Source organism: Dama dama, chromosome X (assembly GCF_033118175.1).
Source record: "Dama dama isolate Ldn47 chromosome X, ASM3311817v1, whole genome shotgun sequence".
NCBI classification, from domain to species: Eukaryota; Metazoa; Chordata; class Mammalia; order Artiodactyla; family Cervidae; genus Dama; species Dama dama.
Window position 1 is genome coordinate 121,986,424 of NC_083714.1, and position 13,211 is coordinate 121,999,634.

The 13,211-nt window shown below is 39.5% G+C and overlaps 1 protein-coding gene across 2 annotated transcripts in view; it reads left to right on the forward strand.

Moving 5' to 3' along the window:
- Positions 1 to 13,211, forward strand: part of DMD (dystrophin) — a 2,165,569-nt gene that overhangs the window by 1,936,841 nt on the left and 215,517 nt on the right. For both annotated transcript variants that reach the window (XM_061137756.1, XM_061137757.1), the window contains one exon: positions 6,575 to 6,635. In XM_061137756.1, coding sequence (XP_060993739.1) covers positions 6,575 to 6,635 — 61 coding nt within the window. The remainder of the gene's footprint in view (positions 1 to 6,574; positions 6,636 to 13,211) is intronic.

Consider the following 13,211-nt stretch of genomic DNA (forward strand, 5'->3'; position numbering starts at 1 on the left):
TGCAAAGATTTATCTACAGAGATGTTCATTGTAGCCTTACTTATACCAGTGAAAAACTAGAAACAATCTAAATTGTCCCAAAGAGAGAACTTATAAAATACAGTATAGTACTTCTACTAATGGAATACTGTTCAGTCATTTAAAATGATGTGAGCAACCACAGATGGTTTGGGTAGTTAGTGGCTAGTTAGAAGCAGGTTTGGCTGCATGTAACAGAAAACTCAAATAACAGTTACTTACACAAAGTAGGAGTCTCTAAGTTTCTCACATAGAAATTCAGCGATAAACTGAAATGATAGCTACATATTGGTCAAGAACTAGATTTCTCTATGATACAAATGAACGTGCTTACAAAACAGAAATAGACTCACAGACTTAGAGAACAATCTTACGGTTGCCAGGAATAAGTATGGGAGGAGGGGATAGTTAGGAAGTTTGGGATGGACATGTATGCACTGCTATATTTAAAACAGATAACCAACAAGAACCTGCTATATGATACAGGGAACTCTGCTCCATATTATCTGGCCTGAATGGGAGGGGAGTTTGGGGGAGAATGGTTACATGTATATGTATGGCTGAGTCCCTTTGCTGTCTGCCTGAAACTAACACTACATTGCTAATTGGCGATACTCCAATATAAAATAAAAAGTTTAAAATTTTTAATTAAAAAGTCAAACAATAAAATACTTTTAAGAAAATAAAGTTGAAAAAACAGATTTCTCATATATTTTTAAATTTTTATTTGTTTTTTATTGGAGTATAATTGCTTTCTAATGTGTTAGTTTCTGCTATACAACACAGTGAGTCAGCTATCTGTATGCGTATATCCTCATCCTCTTGAGCCTCCCCCCTTTTTCTCAGCCATTCTTTGTGCATAACTCCTGTAACCTAAGTGGTGAGGGTCCTACTCATATCACCTCTGGCATTCACCATAGCCAGGCTCACCAAAACTAGACTTGCAACTACACATACCTGTGACTCTGCCTTTAAGGGCGTCTCTGGCCACCAGCACCTGCTCATCAGCACAGGGGGCGTACCGGAAGTGCCAGGGAGTTCAAGACTTCCACGCTCCAGGAATAGCCCTCGAGCAATAGTAGATAAATTCACCATTCCCTTGCCCTTCAGGTGTGCAGGGGCCAACTCTGAAGTGTGTCCTACACTGAAGCCCCAGCTGCACTGAGCCCCAGCTGCCCAAAGCAGCAAAGCATCCTTGATCAGCTTGCTTCCCTTTCCTGACTCACTTCCGGCTCTTCTCCCAGTGCCTCCCTCCATCAGGCCTCTAACTCCTTGCACTCAGACCCTTGTGCCTGTCTGTTTCTGGGGAGCTGCAACCAAGACAGCTTCTGTTCTCCTGGTGACTATAGCTCCGAACATCATCACATCCAAGGCAGGAAGAAGGCAGATGGGAAAAGGGCAAAGCTGCCTTTCAGTTCAGTCAGTCTTTGAAAGAACTTTCCCAGGAGCCTCACCTGAATACCCTCAGCTAACATTCTCAGGACCTTGGGAACACTGCTGCACCCAACAGTTACAGATGCTGTTACCAAAAAAGAGACCTGGTGGCAATCCGGGGTACACTTGTTACTAGCTGTGTGACCCTTTACTAGCTGAGTTAGTTTACTGACCGTTTCTGAGCTTGGGTTGCTTTATGTGTAACAATGGAATAGTGTGACCATGGTGGGCATTTGGAAGGATCACATTAAGAAACATACAATGCGTGGTACAGAGTAGACATGTGATAGCCATGTTTTCTCTACTTCCTGAATCATCTGACTTTAACTCTGAGTAATAAACCAAAATTACCATCTAATACTTACTGATTTATGACCTTAGACATATCTTCCCATGTGATCTTAGCTGTTTGATCATCTGCAAAATAAAAATAATAATACCCACCTCACAAGTTACTCTGACTATATCAAATGAGCTATTTGAAGTCACATTTCAGGCACAGAGAGGGGTTTTCCTTTCTCCCCCAACCCCTCCCATCACTTCCTCTAGATCAAGAATTTTCAACAGTGATATTGCCCCCAAGAGGGCAAAAATTGGTTTTGGGGAGATGTAAAACTCATTCTCTTTATATGTGAAGCACAGATACATACAAAAATGCAGAAACTGATACAGATATAGTGTATCTGTGGCATAGGGTGATTAGGAGCAAAAAATAGACTGAAAAAATAGACTTTAGTACATGGAAGTTCAATAAAGAGAAATAAAGATGTTTTCTGTGTTGATCTTCTTAAAAAGAAAGAAAAGATACCTGGAATTGGGGAAGAGAGTGGGGAAAGGTTGAGAAATATTGCTCTAGTGTCAATCTTGATAGACTGAGTCCATAAAAACCATTCTTGGAATCCACATGCTTCTGAGCTGGCCTATCTTCCCCAATGCCTTTTTCATAACCCCCACAGGTGAGGTTTCTCTTTTGTCCCCAGTGAATTGGTGGGTTTTATTTATTTTTATAAACTGTCCCCACTTTCTTTTGACCCAGGTTATGTTGTTAAACTCCAAAACCACCAAATATAAGAAAGGTAGAAAGATTACTGAACATAGGAGGGTCTGAATTCCAGCGAGTGCACTTTTGGCACAGGTTAAATAATACTAGCTTTCTTTCTAATTTTCTGGTTGGGTCCCTGTGTTGATTAAAACATGGCTTAACACCAGGGTGCTTTCCCTTGGCCCATTCTGTTCATCATGCATTAGAAAATGGTAGAAATGAGAACTTCCCTGAAACAGTGGGCTCTGTGTAGGTGATTTACAAAAACACCTCGGGCATGATATTGAATCCTGTCACCTCGAGGGAGGACAGAGATTTGAAAGTAAAACTGTTACCCTTTCTTGCTGTTGATATCATACTGCTTCTGTAACCAAGGGGAAATGCAGAGGTTGGTTTTGGAATGAATAAACTCATGTGTAGTTTGCTATTTAAATTCAGTAGACAATACTCCACGGTGCTGCTGCCGTATGATAATGGATGGTTTTTACCCTTGAGAATCTGAATCACAAAGCTGCATCAGAATTACATGTAGCAGTTATAGAAACATCTGTATAAGAAAATACCAAAGGACAGCAGAGTGTCATTAAAAACTATTTGCCAGTAAATCTGCATGTGATGGGCTAGTAAAAATGGACACGTTAGGCATAAGAGATGTGTCTGCCTATCGTGTAGGCTAGCTTTGTGAGGGATGACAAGCTTCCACTGGTACCCTGAGATAAGAAACAGCTGTTGCAGGCATTGGCATTCCTGCAAGAAGTGAAATGATAATTATGAAACACACTTACAAGAGTTACCATATATTTGACAAACTTTGGAATATATGCAAGACCAGAATCCGGCAGCCCCGAGCTTTTGCTCAACAACCTTTTGGCAGTCTCCTGAGGAGTAATGATTCCAATCGCATAGAACCGATGTCCGATTGTGTGTTATTTCTAAAGCAAGTAGTTGCTGTGTGTGTGTGTGTGGTAGGGATAGAGGGCAGGGGCAAGATGGAGGAAGGCTGTTATTTTTCTTTTTTATTGCATCAAGGACATTTTTTGGTATAAAATTTCCGACTTTCAAATGATGACTGCAAAGCAGTTGCTTAGGTGCATTTATGAATTGTGAGTCAAAGAGGGAAAAACATCTTTCAGCACAAAAGCTTCGCTGAATCTCACCATCATATCTGTTTAATAGCTACACAGAAAGGCAATGAGCTTTTATTTTAGAAGGTAAAAAAATTCACCATTTTCATATACAATTTCTATACTCTATAAAAATTAATAAAAACTCCAATTACAAGAGCTTAAAATTTCATATTGATCTGGAACTTACCTTTTTGTAGAACTTGTTTTTAAAATTATATCCATTCAGCTTTTTAGTTCAAGCATATTCTTAACTACTACTCTGGCATTTTCTGGGGATTTTTTTTTTCTTTTTAATGTTTAACTGTACAAAGTCCACTATAGATGCCTGGTGTGGGTCTGGCCATTTGCTCAGCAGGCATTCCACTTTTCCTCTGTTTCCTGCTAGATTTTCTACTTGAAGGTTGTTCCATTCAGGCAGAGCACCCCTACCCAGCCAGCACCCCACCCAGCAGCCAGTAGAGCAGACTCTTCTGCTATCAGAGGACATTCTCAGCAGCCTCCAGATCAGACTTTCTGGATGAGATGGTTGGATGGCATCACCAACTCGATGAACATGAGTTCGACCAAGCTCTAGGAGTTGGTGAAGGACAGGGAAGCCTGACGTGCTACAGTTATGGGGTCTCGAAGAGTTGGACACGACTGAGCGACTGAACAGCAGAATAATAGGGAACTGGAGAAGGATGATCAGACAAATGGTGCAGCTCAGCCCATAGCAATCTTTATGGAAAGAAGAACCATTCCTTCTCTGCTTAGCCATCCATAGCCTTGGCAATACAGCCAACGCAAACTGGACCAAGTGCTCCCTGGAGTTCTCTTCCACCTTCTGATTTTATGCTATGGTTTTAAGAAGTATTACAGCATACTAACACATATATATGGAATTTAGAAAGATGGTAACGATAACCCTATATGCAAAACAGAAAAAGAGACACAGAAATACAGAACAGACTTTTGAACTCTGTGGGAGAATGTGAGGGTTGGATATTTCAAAAGAACAGCATGTATACTATCTGTGGTGAAACAGATCACCAGCCCAGGTGGGATGCACGAGACAAGTGCTCGGGCCTGGTGCAGTGGGAAGACCCAGAGGAATCGGGTGGAGAGGGAGGTGGGAGGGGGGATCGGGATGGGGAATACGTGTAACTCTATGGCTGATTCATATCAATGTATGACAAAACCCACTGAAATGTTGTGAAGTAATTAGCCTCCAACTAATAAAAAAATAAAATAAAATAAAAAGTAGGCACCCCGAGCAACCAGGAGCCATGATCTCTGGCTCTCCACCATGTTTCATGCTAGAGAAGGCTTGGGTTTTTAAGTTCCCATAACAGCAGACTGCCCAGTCAGCTCAGGGAGTTCAGCCTAAGTCCTCAGATCGGGTCTTATTACTCCCTGTACTAATCTGGTCAAGAAAATTGTGCCCTAGAGAAGAATAATGGACAAGAGGAGAGTTGAGCAGATAATGACAAAGGTGAAGGAGAGAACAACAGAAAAAGAAAGGGAGAGTTTGAAGGCAGGGACTACTTCCAAACAACAGATAAATGTCTTTTTCCTCCATATTAAAAATCTGTCCACCAAAATGAAAAGGCATAATTAGCAGCTAAATACAGATTTACGTCTTATATCTGTTAAATGACATATCGCCAAGGTACAAAGCAGCATGTCTGGTTGAAGGTTGGGTGATTTGAGCCCTCTATCACTCTATGTAAAACAAAGAATCTATAGTTTCATTACCCTTAAATTGTCTGGCAGTGGGCAAAGTTTTATTAGAAGCTGTTCTTTCATATTATGCAGTGTAGTCAAGGATATATTAGCTTTGACATTTTCTTACATCTCAATACACTGTGAACTGAATTTACTGTGAGACTAATTTAGAAGGGAGATTTTCATAGGAGGAAGTAATGGTCAACATCAGCTGTGCTTAAACTAAAGCAGGATGAAAATTCAGGGGAAAAATGGACATACACATAAAATTACTGGTTGTTAATAAGAATGCTTCTTATATTTAAATGCTTGATGCAACTCTATGTATCAAAACTGGAGTTTCTTAAAACTCTGTTCAGGAGGAAGATTTTATTATTAACGAAATGGTATAATATCTCATAACATGATCATTTTCTCTTAAAGAAGCCAAAAAACCCCATCATATTAAACTGCACATAAAAGGTTGTTCAACTTTGGAAAAGAAAAAAAAAAAAAACAGCACTACAAGTTAAGCATTTAAAACAATTTAAAAGTGATTTATTTGAGTGATATACAATCAAGTTGTTATGAAACGAATTCCCAGTATGTGAAATTTAATTTCACCTGTAGGATCCATCACTCATCACCAAAGTTTTATTACACTCTAGTATCGGGTGCCATTCTCTCACTTGGGGTTATCTTTTCTAATCAGATCATGCTGGTCATCTGACATTTTTGAGGCACCAATTAAAACATGTCATCAGTAAATGAAATTGAATTCTGTTCAAACCAAATAAAGAGGAAAACTAGCATATCAGAGTGATAAGTGGAGTACTTTAGTGTCAATAACTTAGAATATAAATATATCATAGAGCGATGTTTCAGCTGCTAAACTAATAAAACCCAGTCAATCAAAGTAAAAGATACTGCAAAACAGCAACAGGAAGTTTTATAAGAACAGCACCCAATGGAGACACATAAGAGAAAACCTGTACACATTCAGTTTCTTATCTGCTCTATAGGTATAGCAGTGGAACGTTTTTTTGTGTGTGTTTTTTTCCCTTTGCATTTATCTTTGTGCCTGAATGAGTTCAATTTCACTTATATCAGGACAAAAACTTCAGAACAGCACGTTAATCCGTCCTGTCTTCATGGGCAACTGAACAAACAGACCAATATCAGTGTAAAATTGTAATTCTGGAGATTAATGCTGTCTTTCTTGTTTGCTGTGAACTTGACCTCTTTGCCTTTCTTTCCCCCCCTTTTTTAGCTTCTGTCCAGGGTCCCTGGGAGAGAGCCATCTCACCAAACAAAGTGCCCTACTATATCAAGTAAGTCGAAAACATCAAGTTCTTAAAGAGGCATGTATTTTGGCTAATATGTATATTCACAGATGAATTTATTTTTAAATCTTGACGTTAGCCTGGCCTACAATACCTAGTTCTTTCTTCCCCAAGGAAGCTTGGATAAGTAACTCATGCTACAATGACCACTGAAAACTTGCTGATGCCACAGGGAGGTACCTTTTGGAAAAGTCCAGTTAATGCAGCATACATGTTACGGTTTGTGTTTGGAGGTGGTGTGGATTTCACGCAATAGAATAGAAACTGCCTATAATATGATGGAGAGTAGCAGTGAATACTTACAAGAACAATTTTATTTATTCCGGGGTTTTCCCACATTTCTTCTTTAGACAAAGATGGAAGGTGTCTGCAACTATCTGTCCACAGACTGTTTTAGGTGAATAAATACTTGATGTACCCAAAGGCAGGCAGTCACAGTTCTGGATTTGTGGAGCTGAGGTGTTAATTCTCAACACATAGCACTTGGCATTTTTCACATAACAACAACAAAAATAATATTGTGTTCGGAGGCTATTTATGTCAGTCAAAGGCATACAGGTTCTTAGAAGCACCTTCTGCAAGATGCTGTATGAAATACAAATTATGATACATTGGGTTGCCATGAAAGAGAGAGGAGAGAGAGTATTGAGTTATTATGGTGCCTTAACAGTTACTCATCAATTGTGTAATTGAGTCCAGCTTAAATTTAAGTTTCAGTCAGCCACCTCAACAACAATTTAAATAAATCAGATTCATGAAATAGTCTGCAATACCAACTTAAGTCTTTGAACTTGCTTCCACTATCAGTCTGACTAAAATTATGAAATGTTTTTCCATCTTTTCAGCCTGCCATCTTTTATCGAGTCTGTTTTTACTCTTCCACTGCCCATCAATCCTTCATAATTCAGTTCTCAAGCAATAAGGGCAGTCCTAGATCTTCATTACCACAGTTCTCAAGAAATTGGATTTCATGCCTCAATTTTGTTAACTCAAAAGAATGGGATTGAAGGGATGTTTTTGGCTCCTCAAGGAGAGCTATATCCTTTAGGAAAGGTGGTCTTACTAAATTTTTCCAGACAGGGTTTCTCTCACTTTAAAAATTCTACTTCAGTGTGTTTTGATCCTACTTTTTAATTTTCCAGTTTCAAATTTGATTTTATTATTTTTGTTGTGTATAATTATTTAGTTACTCTAAAGTACATGGTTTAATACCTATTTAAAATCATCCATTCTCTTAAATAATGTACTGATTTTTAGACATGAACTCTATTGCTTTACATGCACTGTATATTTTGTGGAGCCATTTTATTCAAATTCTTCCCAGTCTTCTTCTACATCAGTGTCTTCATCATCACAAATTTCCATTTCTGACTAAGACCTGCTCCTTTTTAAATCCATTTCTAAAACTCTCACTTTATCCAATTCCTTTATGAGCTAAAATAAAAACTCCTCTTGTGGCCCAGATGTTAGGATCACCTGAGAGTCTGAGACATCTTTAAGCCGTCATTCTCCAAATTGTTACCTGTTTGGGGTTCATTAAGTATCTCATGGGATTCCTAGAGTACCCCCCTCATCTCACTGTCCTTTCCCTAAATAGGTATCTTCTCCCTGACATTACATCTCCTTTGAAAGATCCCAGCATAGTGCTGTGAAGCAGTGGAAATGAATTCGGTCCAGAAAAATGAAAAGAAAACGAATTCCAGAAAAGCTATAATTCCTCCCTGTATCTTAGACTCTTACTGCTCCTCAGTAGGATCAGAGGACAGCCACTCTCTGTTTTTCTTCCTGTTTGTCCAGAGCTCCTTCACCATCTTGAAGATTATGGTTCCGATTTTGGGAGGGGCACAGATCTGGGAATAAGAAAACATGACTTCTGGTCCTGACTCTGTGATTAGTTGATTGTATGGCCTAGGGCAAGTCATTTCACCTGCACAAAGCTTGGTTTCTCATTTCTCAAATGAAGAGTTGGACTAGATGACATCTAAGCTCCTTTGTAACTCTAGGAATCAAAGCATGTGACTGATTCCATGGTCTTGTCCAAATTCAAAACCTTTAAGAACTCAGCCTTCTTTTTTAAAAAGTTTAATCTTTTTTAAAAAAAAAATTCTTTATTTTCATTATTAACAGAATATAAATTCTCAGTTTTAAAAATAACACAGAAATTCTATTTTTCCACTGTGAATTAGCTTCACATATGCCCTCTCAGTCCACTCCGGTTTCTCCAGGTACCTAAGGAGCTTTGGTCTTGGTGTTTAATTTAGAACTATTATTCTTCCTAGTTTAATGGTAAGAAATATAGAACAACAGACAGGAAAATGAGCAGAGAGGTGAGGATGGAGACGTTAAAAGCCTCTGAAGTGATCAGTCCCTTGGAATGAAGAATTACCTAATTTCTCAAAGATGTACCTGAAACTTTACAGAGATCAATTCTCTGTACAAGACAACTAAGATGGCGGAGGAATAGAATGAGGAGACCACTTTCTCCCCCACAAATTCATCGAAAGATCATTTGAACGCTGAGCAAACTCCACAAAACAACTTCTGATCGCTAGCAGAGGACATCAGACACCCAGAAAAACAGCCCATTGTCTTCAAAAGGAGGTAGGATAAAATATAAAAGATAAAAAGAGAGACAATAGAATTAGGGACGGAGATCCATCCCGGGAAGGGAGTCGTAATAGAGGAAGTTTCCAAACACCAGGAAACCCTCTCACTGGCGGGTCTGGGGGAAGTTTTCGAATCTCAGAGGGCAACCTAACTGGGAGGACAATTCTCTGTACAATTATAATCTCCTTGAAATTAGAGATTGTGCAGTTTCTCAAATATACTCTTAAAATGTTAAGCCATAATATAGGGAGAACACATGTTCAGAACATTGTCCATAGACAGATTATTGATAACCTTTGTGATTTATTATTGCACATTACTACTCTCTAAAATATTCTGCTTATACCAAATGACTTTGTACAAGATCCAGTGGACCTAATGCCCTGGCAGATGCCATTCATAGTTTGAGATACTTTCAGTCAGTTCAGTTCAGTTGCTCAGTCGTGTCCGACTCTTTGCGACCCCATGAATCGCAGCACGCCAGGCGTCCCTGTCCATCACCAACTCACGGAGTTTACTCAAACTCATGTCCATCGAGTTGGTGATGCCATCCAGCCATCTCATCCTCTGTTGTCCCCTTCTCTTCCTGCCCCCAATCCCTCCCAACATCAGAGTCTTTTCCAATGAGTCAGTTCTTTGCATCAGGTGACCAAAGTTTTGGAGTTTCAGCTTCAGCATCAGTCCTTCCAATGAACACCCAGGACTGATCTCCTTTAGGATGGACTGGTTGGATCTCCTTGCAGTCCAAGGGCTCTCAAGAGTCTTCTCCAACACCACAGTTCAAAAGCATCAATTCTTCAGTGCTCAGCTTTCTTCACAGTCCAGCTCTCACATCCATACATGACCACTGGAAAAACCATAGCCTTGACTAGACGGACCTTTGTTGGCAAAGTAATGTCTCTGCTTTTTAATATGCTGTCTAGGTTGGTCATAACTTTCCTTCCAAGGAGTAAGCGTCTTTTAATTTCATGGCTGCAATCACCATCTGCAGTGATTTTGGAGCCCCCAAAAAATAAAGTCTGACACTGTTTCCACTGTTTCCTCATCTATTTCCCATGAGATACCTCATTGGTCCACAAATAACAATAATGATAGTATTTGTAATGACATCATTTCCACCAGCTCCTATTTATCCTCCTATTTGTCCTGACTTCCATGCAAGAGTTTTTAACCACGTATGTCCAGCTGCAGAAACAAGTGTTTTTTCTGGATATTTTTTAATGCTATATAATAGTTCCTTTTCAATGCTGAAATAAACTGATCATCCACATAACAAGAAGTTTCTATACCAGTAGCACAGTTCCAGTTAGTTACTGAGTCAGTCACCTATCCTTGAGTTTGCAACAACATCTTCTGCTCTAGATAGCCAATCAACTAGTGTTTATGCCTGCATCCGAACACTGGCTTTTCATATGATGCCAAGAACCTTGATTTTGAAACTTCGAACTACATGTTTGTCTAGTTTATTAGTCCACAGTGTACATCATTGTTACAGTCTTCATTTTCCCTTCCCCTTGGGGCTCTTCTATTCCTGCCAGCCTCTCTTTCAGGTTATTTGATTACAGCTTTCATTGCCACTGCAAAAAATAGTCACCAACAATGTTCAACCTGTTACAACTGCCTTTTCCACTCTCTGCCATTTTGTAATTTTTTGGCCTTCTGTCAAACTCATGAAAATTTCAATATAATAGCCTTTAACCAGCTGCTGCATTCTGTTAGAATTTCTTTCACCTTTTTATGTTGTACACTCCCATATGGGTAAACCACGTGGAGCCAAGAGCTGGGACTCTCTCTTGCTTTCTTAATGAGTTAGAAAATTATTTTTCTGTGTTCTGGACTGTCAGAAGAATTTAGAAATCCCAAACTTGCATGCAACATGTTTTTGTATAGATGATATAATAAGAGCATAAGAAATCACACACTGGTTCAGACCCACAGGGCGACTAGCCCAGAAGTCTGACCCACATGCAAACAATAGATGTGTTGTCGATTAACCCAGTAATTTTCATTTAAAAAATATCAGGATGTATCATGACCATTTTTTACAATGCACTGTGCAATCTATTGGCATTGAGTATATCCAGTGGTTTCTTAAACTTTTCCCATTCTCCCCTTCAGTCCTGTCTTAGAAATAAGAAGTTCTATAAACTTACTGATTTCTCTATAAATAAATAAAGATGTACTTCAGTTTCTCTTCAATCTACATTCCTTAACCTCAAGGGGCGGCCACAATTAAGTGCTATGAAATTCACTGAATACAATTCTATTTACCCAGAGTCAACTTTAATCTCACATCCCCTCACTACCTCCTTTTCATTTTCATCTTCCCACTCTGAGAGTCTAATCCTTTTTAGGTTTTCAGTCTGCCCTTGATTGAAAGATAAGCATTTCCCTTGATCTTCTTAGTTGTTTTTCCCTGGATCTTCTCCAGCTCTGTTATATCTTCCTTGGGGTGTCGTGACTGGAATGGCCCAAATATTGGTTATTAAATTTGTTAGCATCGTCTCTAGTCTCTGTTCACTCATGAAGAAAGTAAATGCTATTCACAGTCTCCCATTGATGCACACATGGAAAAACCAATTGAGGTCATACCAGTTCTACATATATTACTTCTAGCAGAAGGATGGTTTGTGGCTACTTATGTGTAATACCAGATCAAGTGTTTGACCTTTTGTTTCTGCCAGCTGTCTCTTAGGAAGGATTTGATTTTTAGACAAGCTGGTCCTTTCCTCCTGCAAAGACGCTGTGGTTGCTAAATATCGGGAGGCGTTCAGTAATGAAGCTTGGGAGAAACCTGCTGACTCAGTCACCAGCAGTACATTGCATCAGGTTGCCTTTCTAGACATGTCTGAAGCACTTCACAAAGGCATGAAAAATGGGGTTCTGGGGAACATTCTTACTGTTCAGCTCTTTTTAACATACAATGTTCAAGAAACAACTCAGGTCTAAAGGAGTGTCTGTCTTTTCCTGCTAGTTAATTTTGGATGTTGTCTACATTGCTGTGGATGTCTAATAACCTTGATCTATCCTTCTCTCCATTCTCAATCCCAGGCATGTTTCTCCAGCCACCTGTTACATCTGAGTTGCTCATCACTTTCTGCTGGTTTCTGCTTAGCAAAATACGATATAAAACCTCCCTGGTTGAAGCTGACAGTCGCTTCAGTCAGCATTTCTTACAGCTATTGCTGTGTCACTGCCGAATTGGCTGTGTCATTGGCCGAATTGACAGGAGTTCTCACTCTCCTGTATTCCTATGGCTACCATCCCTGTGGTTCTACTAGAACACGCATTTGATTCTCAGCATGAAATTTTGGCCATCAGCCTACACTTACCTTTTGCTGTTTGTGTCCTCTTGTATCCTGTTGATCTTTTTGCAGTTACACTGATGAACCTTGCTCTGATTTTGAGTACCCATGCTCCCTAACTCCAGTAGCATCTGAGTTTTGACACCACCTCCCTCCGTACCATATTGCCTCAATTTCAATTTTCTGGGCAGTTTTTCAGATTCCAACTATCGCCCATGTTTAAAACGTATCTTGCCCTCATTCTTGCTCCAGCTCCCTATTATTTGTGCCAGGAGTTGTTCTGCTTCAAGTTTGGGCTGAGTTTATTTGTTCCTCTGAACCATTGACTTTTATTTCACTACTTAATGTTTATTTAGAGAGGGAGCGATAGTTAGCTATGTCTCAGCTATAACATCAGTCAAGATCCTAAATATTTGTTGGTTAGAATGTGGTGGGAACACTTCTGATGAGACGGGTTCTTTAAGTCTTTATTGAATTTGTTGCAATATTGCTTGTGTTTTATGTTTTGGTTTTTTGGTTGTGTCCTGTGGGATCTTAGCTCCCCGACCAGGGATCAAACCTGCACCCCTTTTGTTGGATGGCAAAGTTTTAACTATCGGACTGTCAGGGAAGTACGGGGGTGGGCTCTTATTATTAAAAAAAACACTGGGTT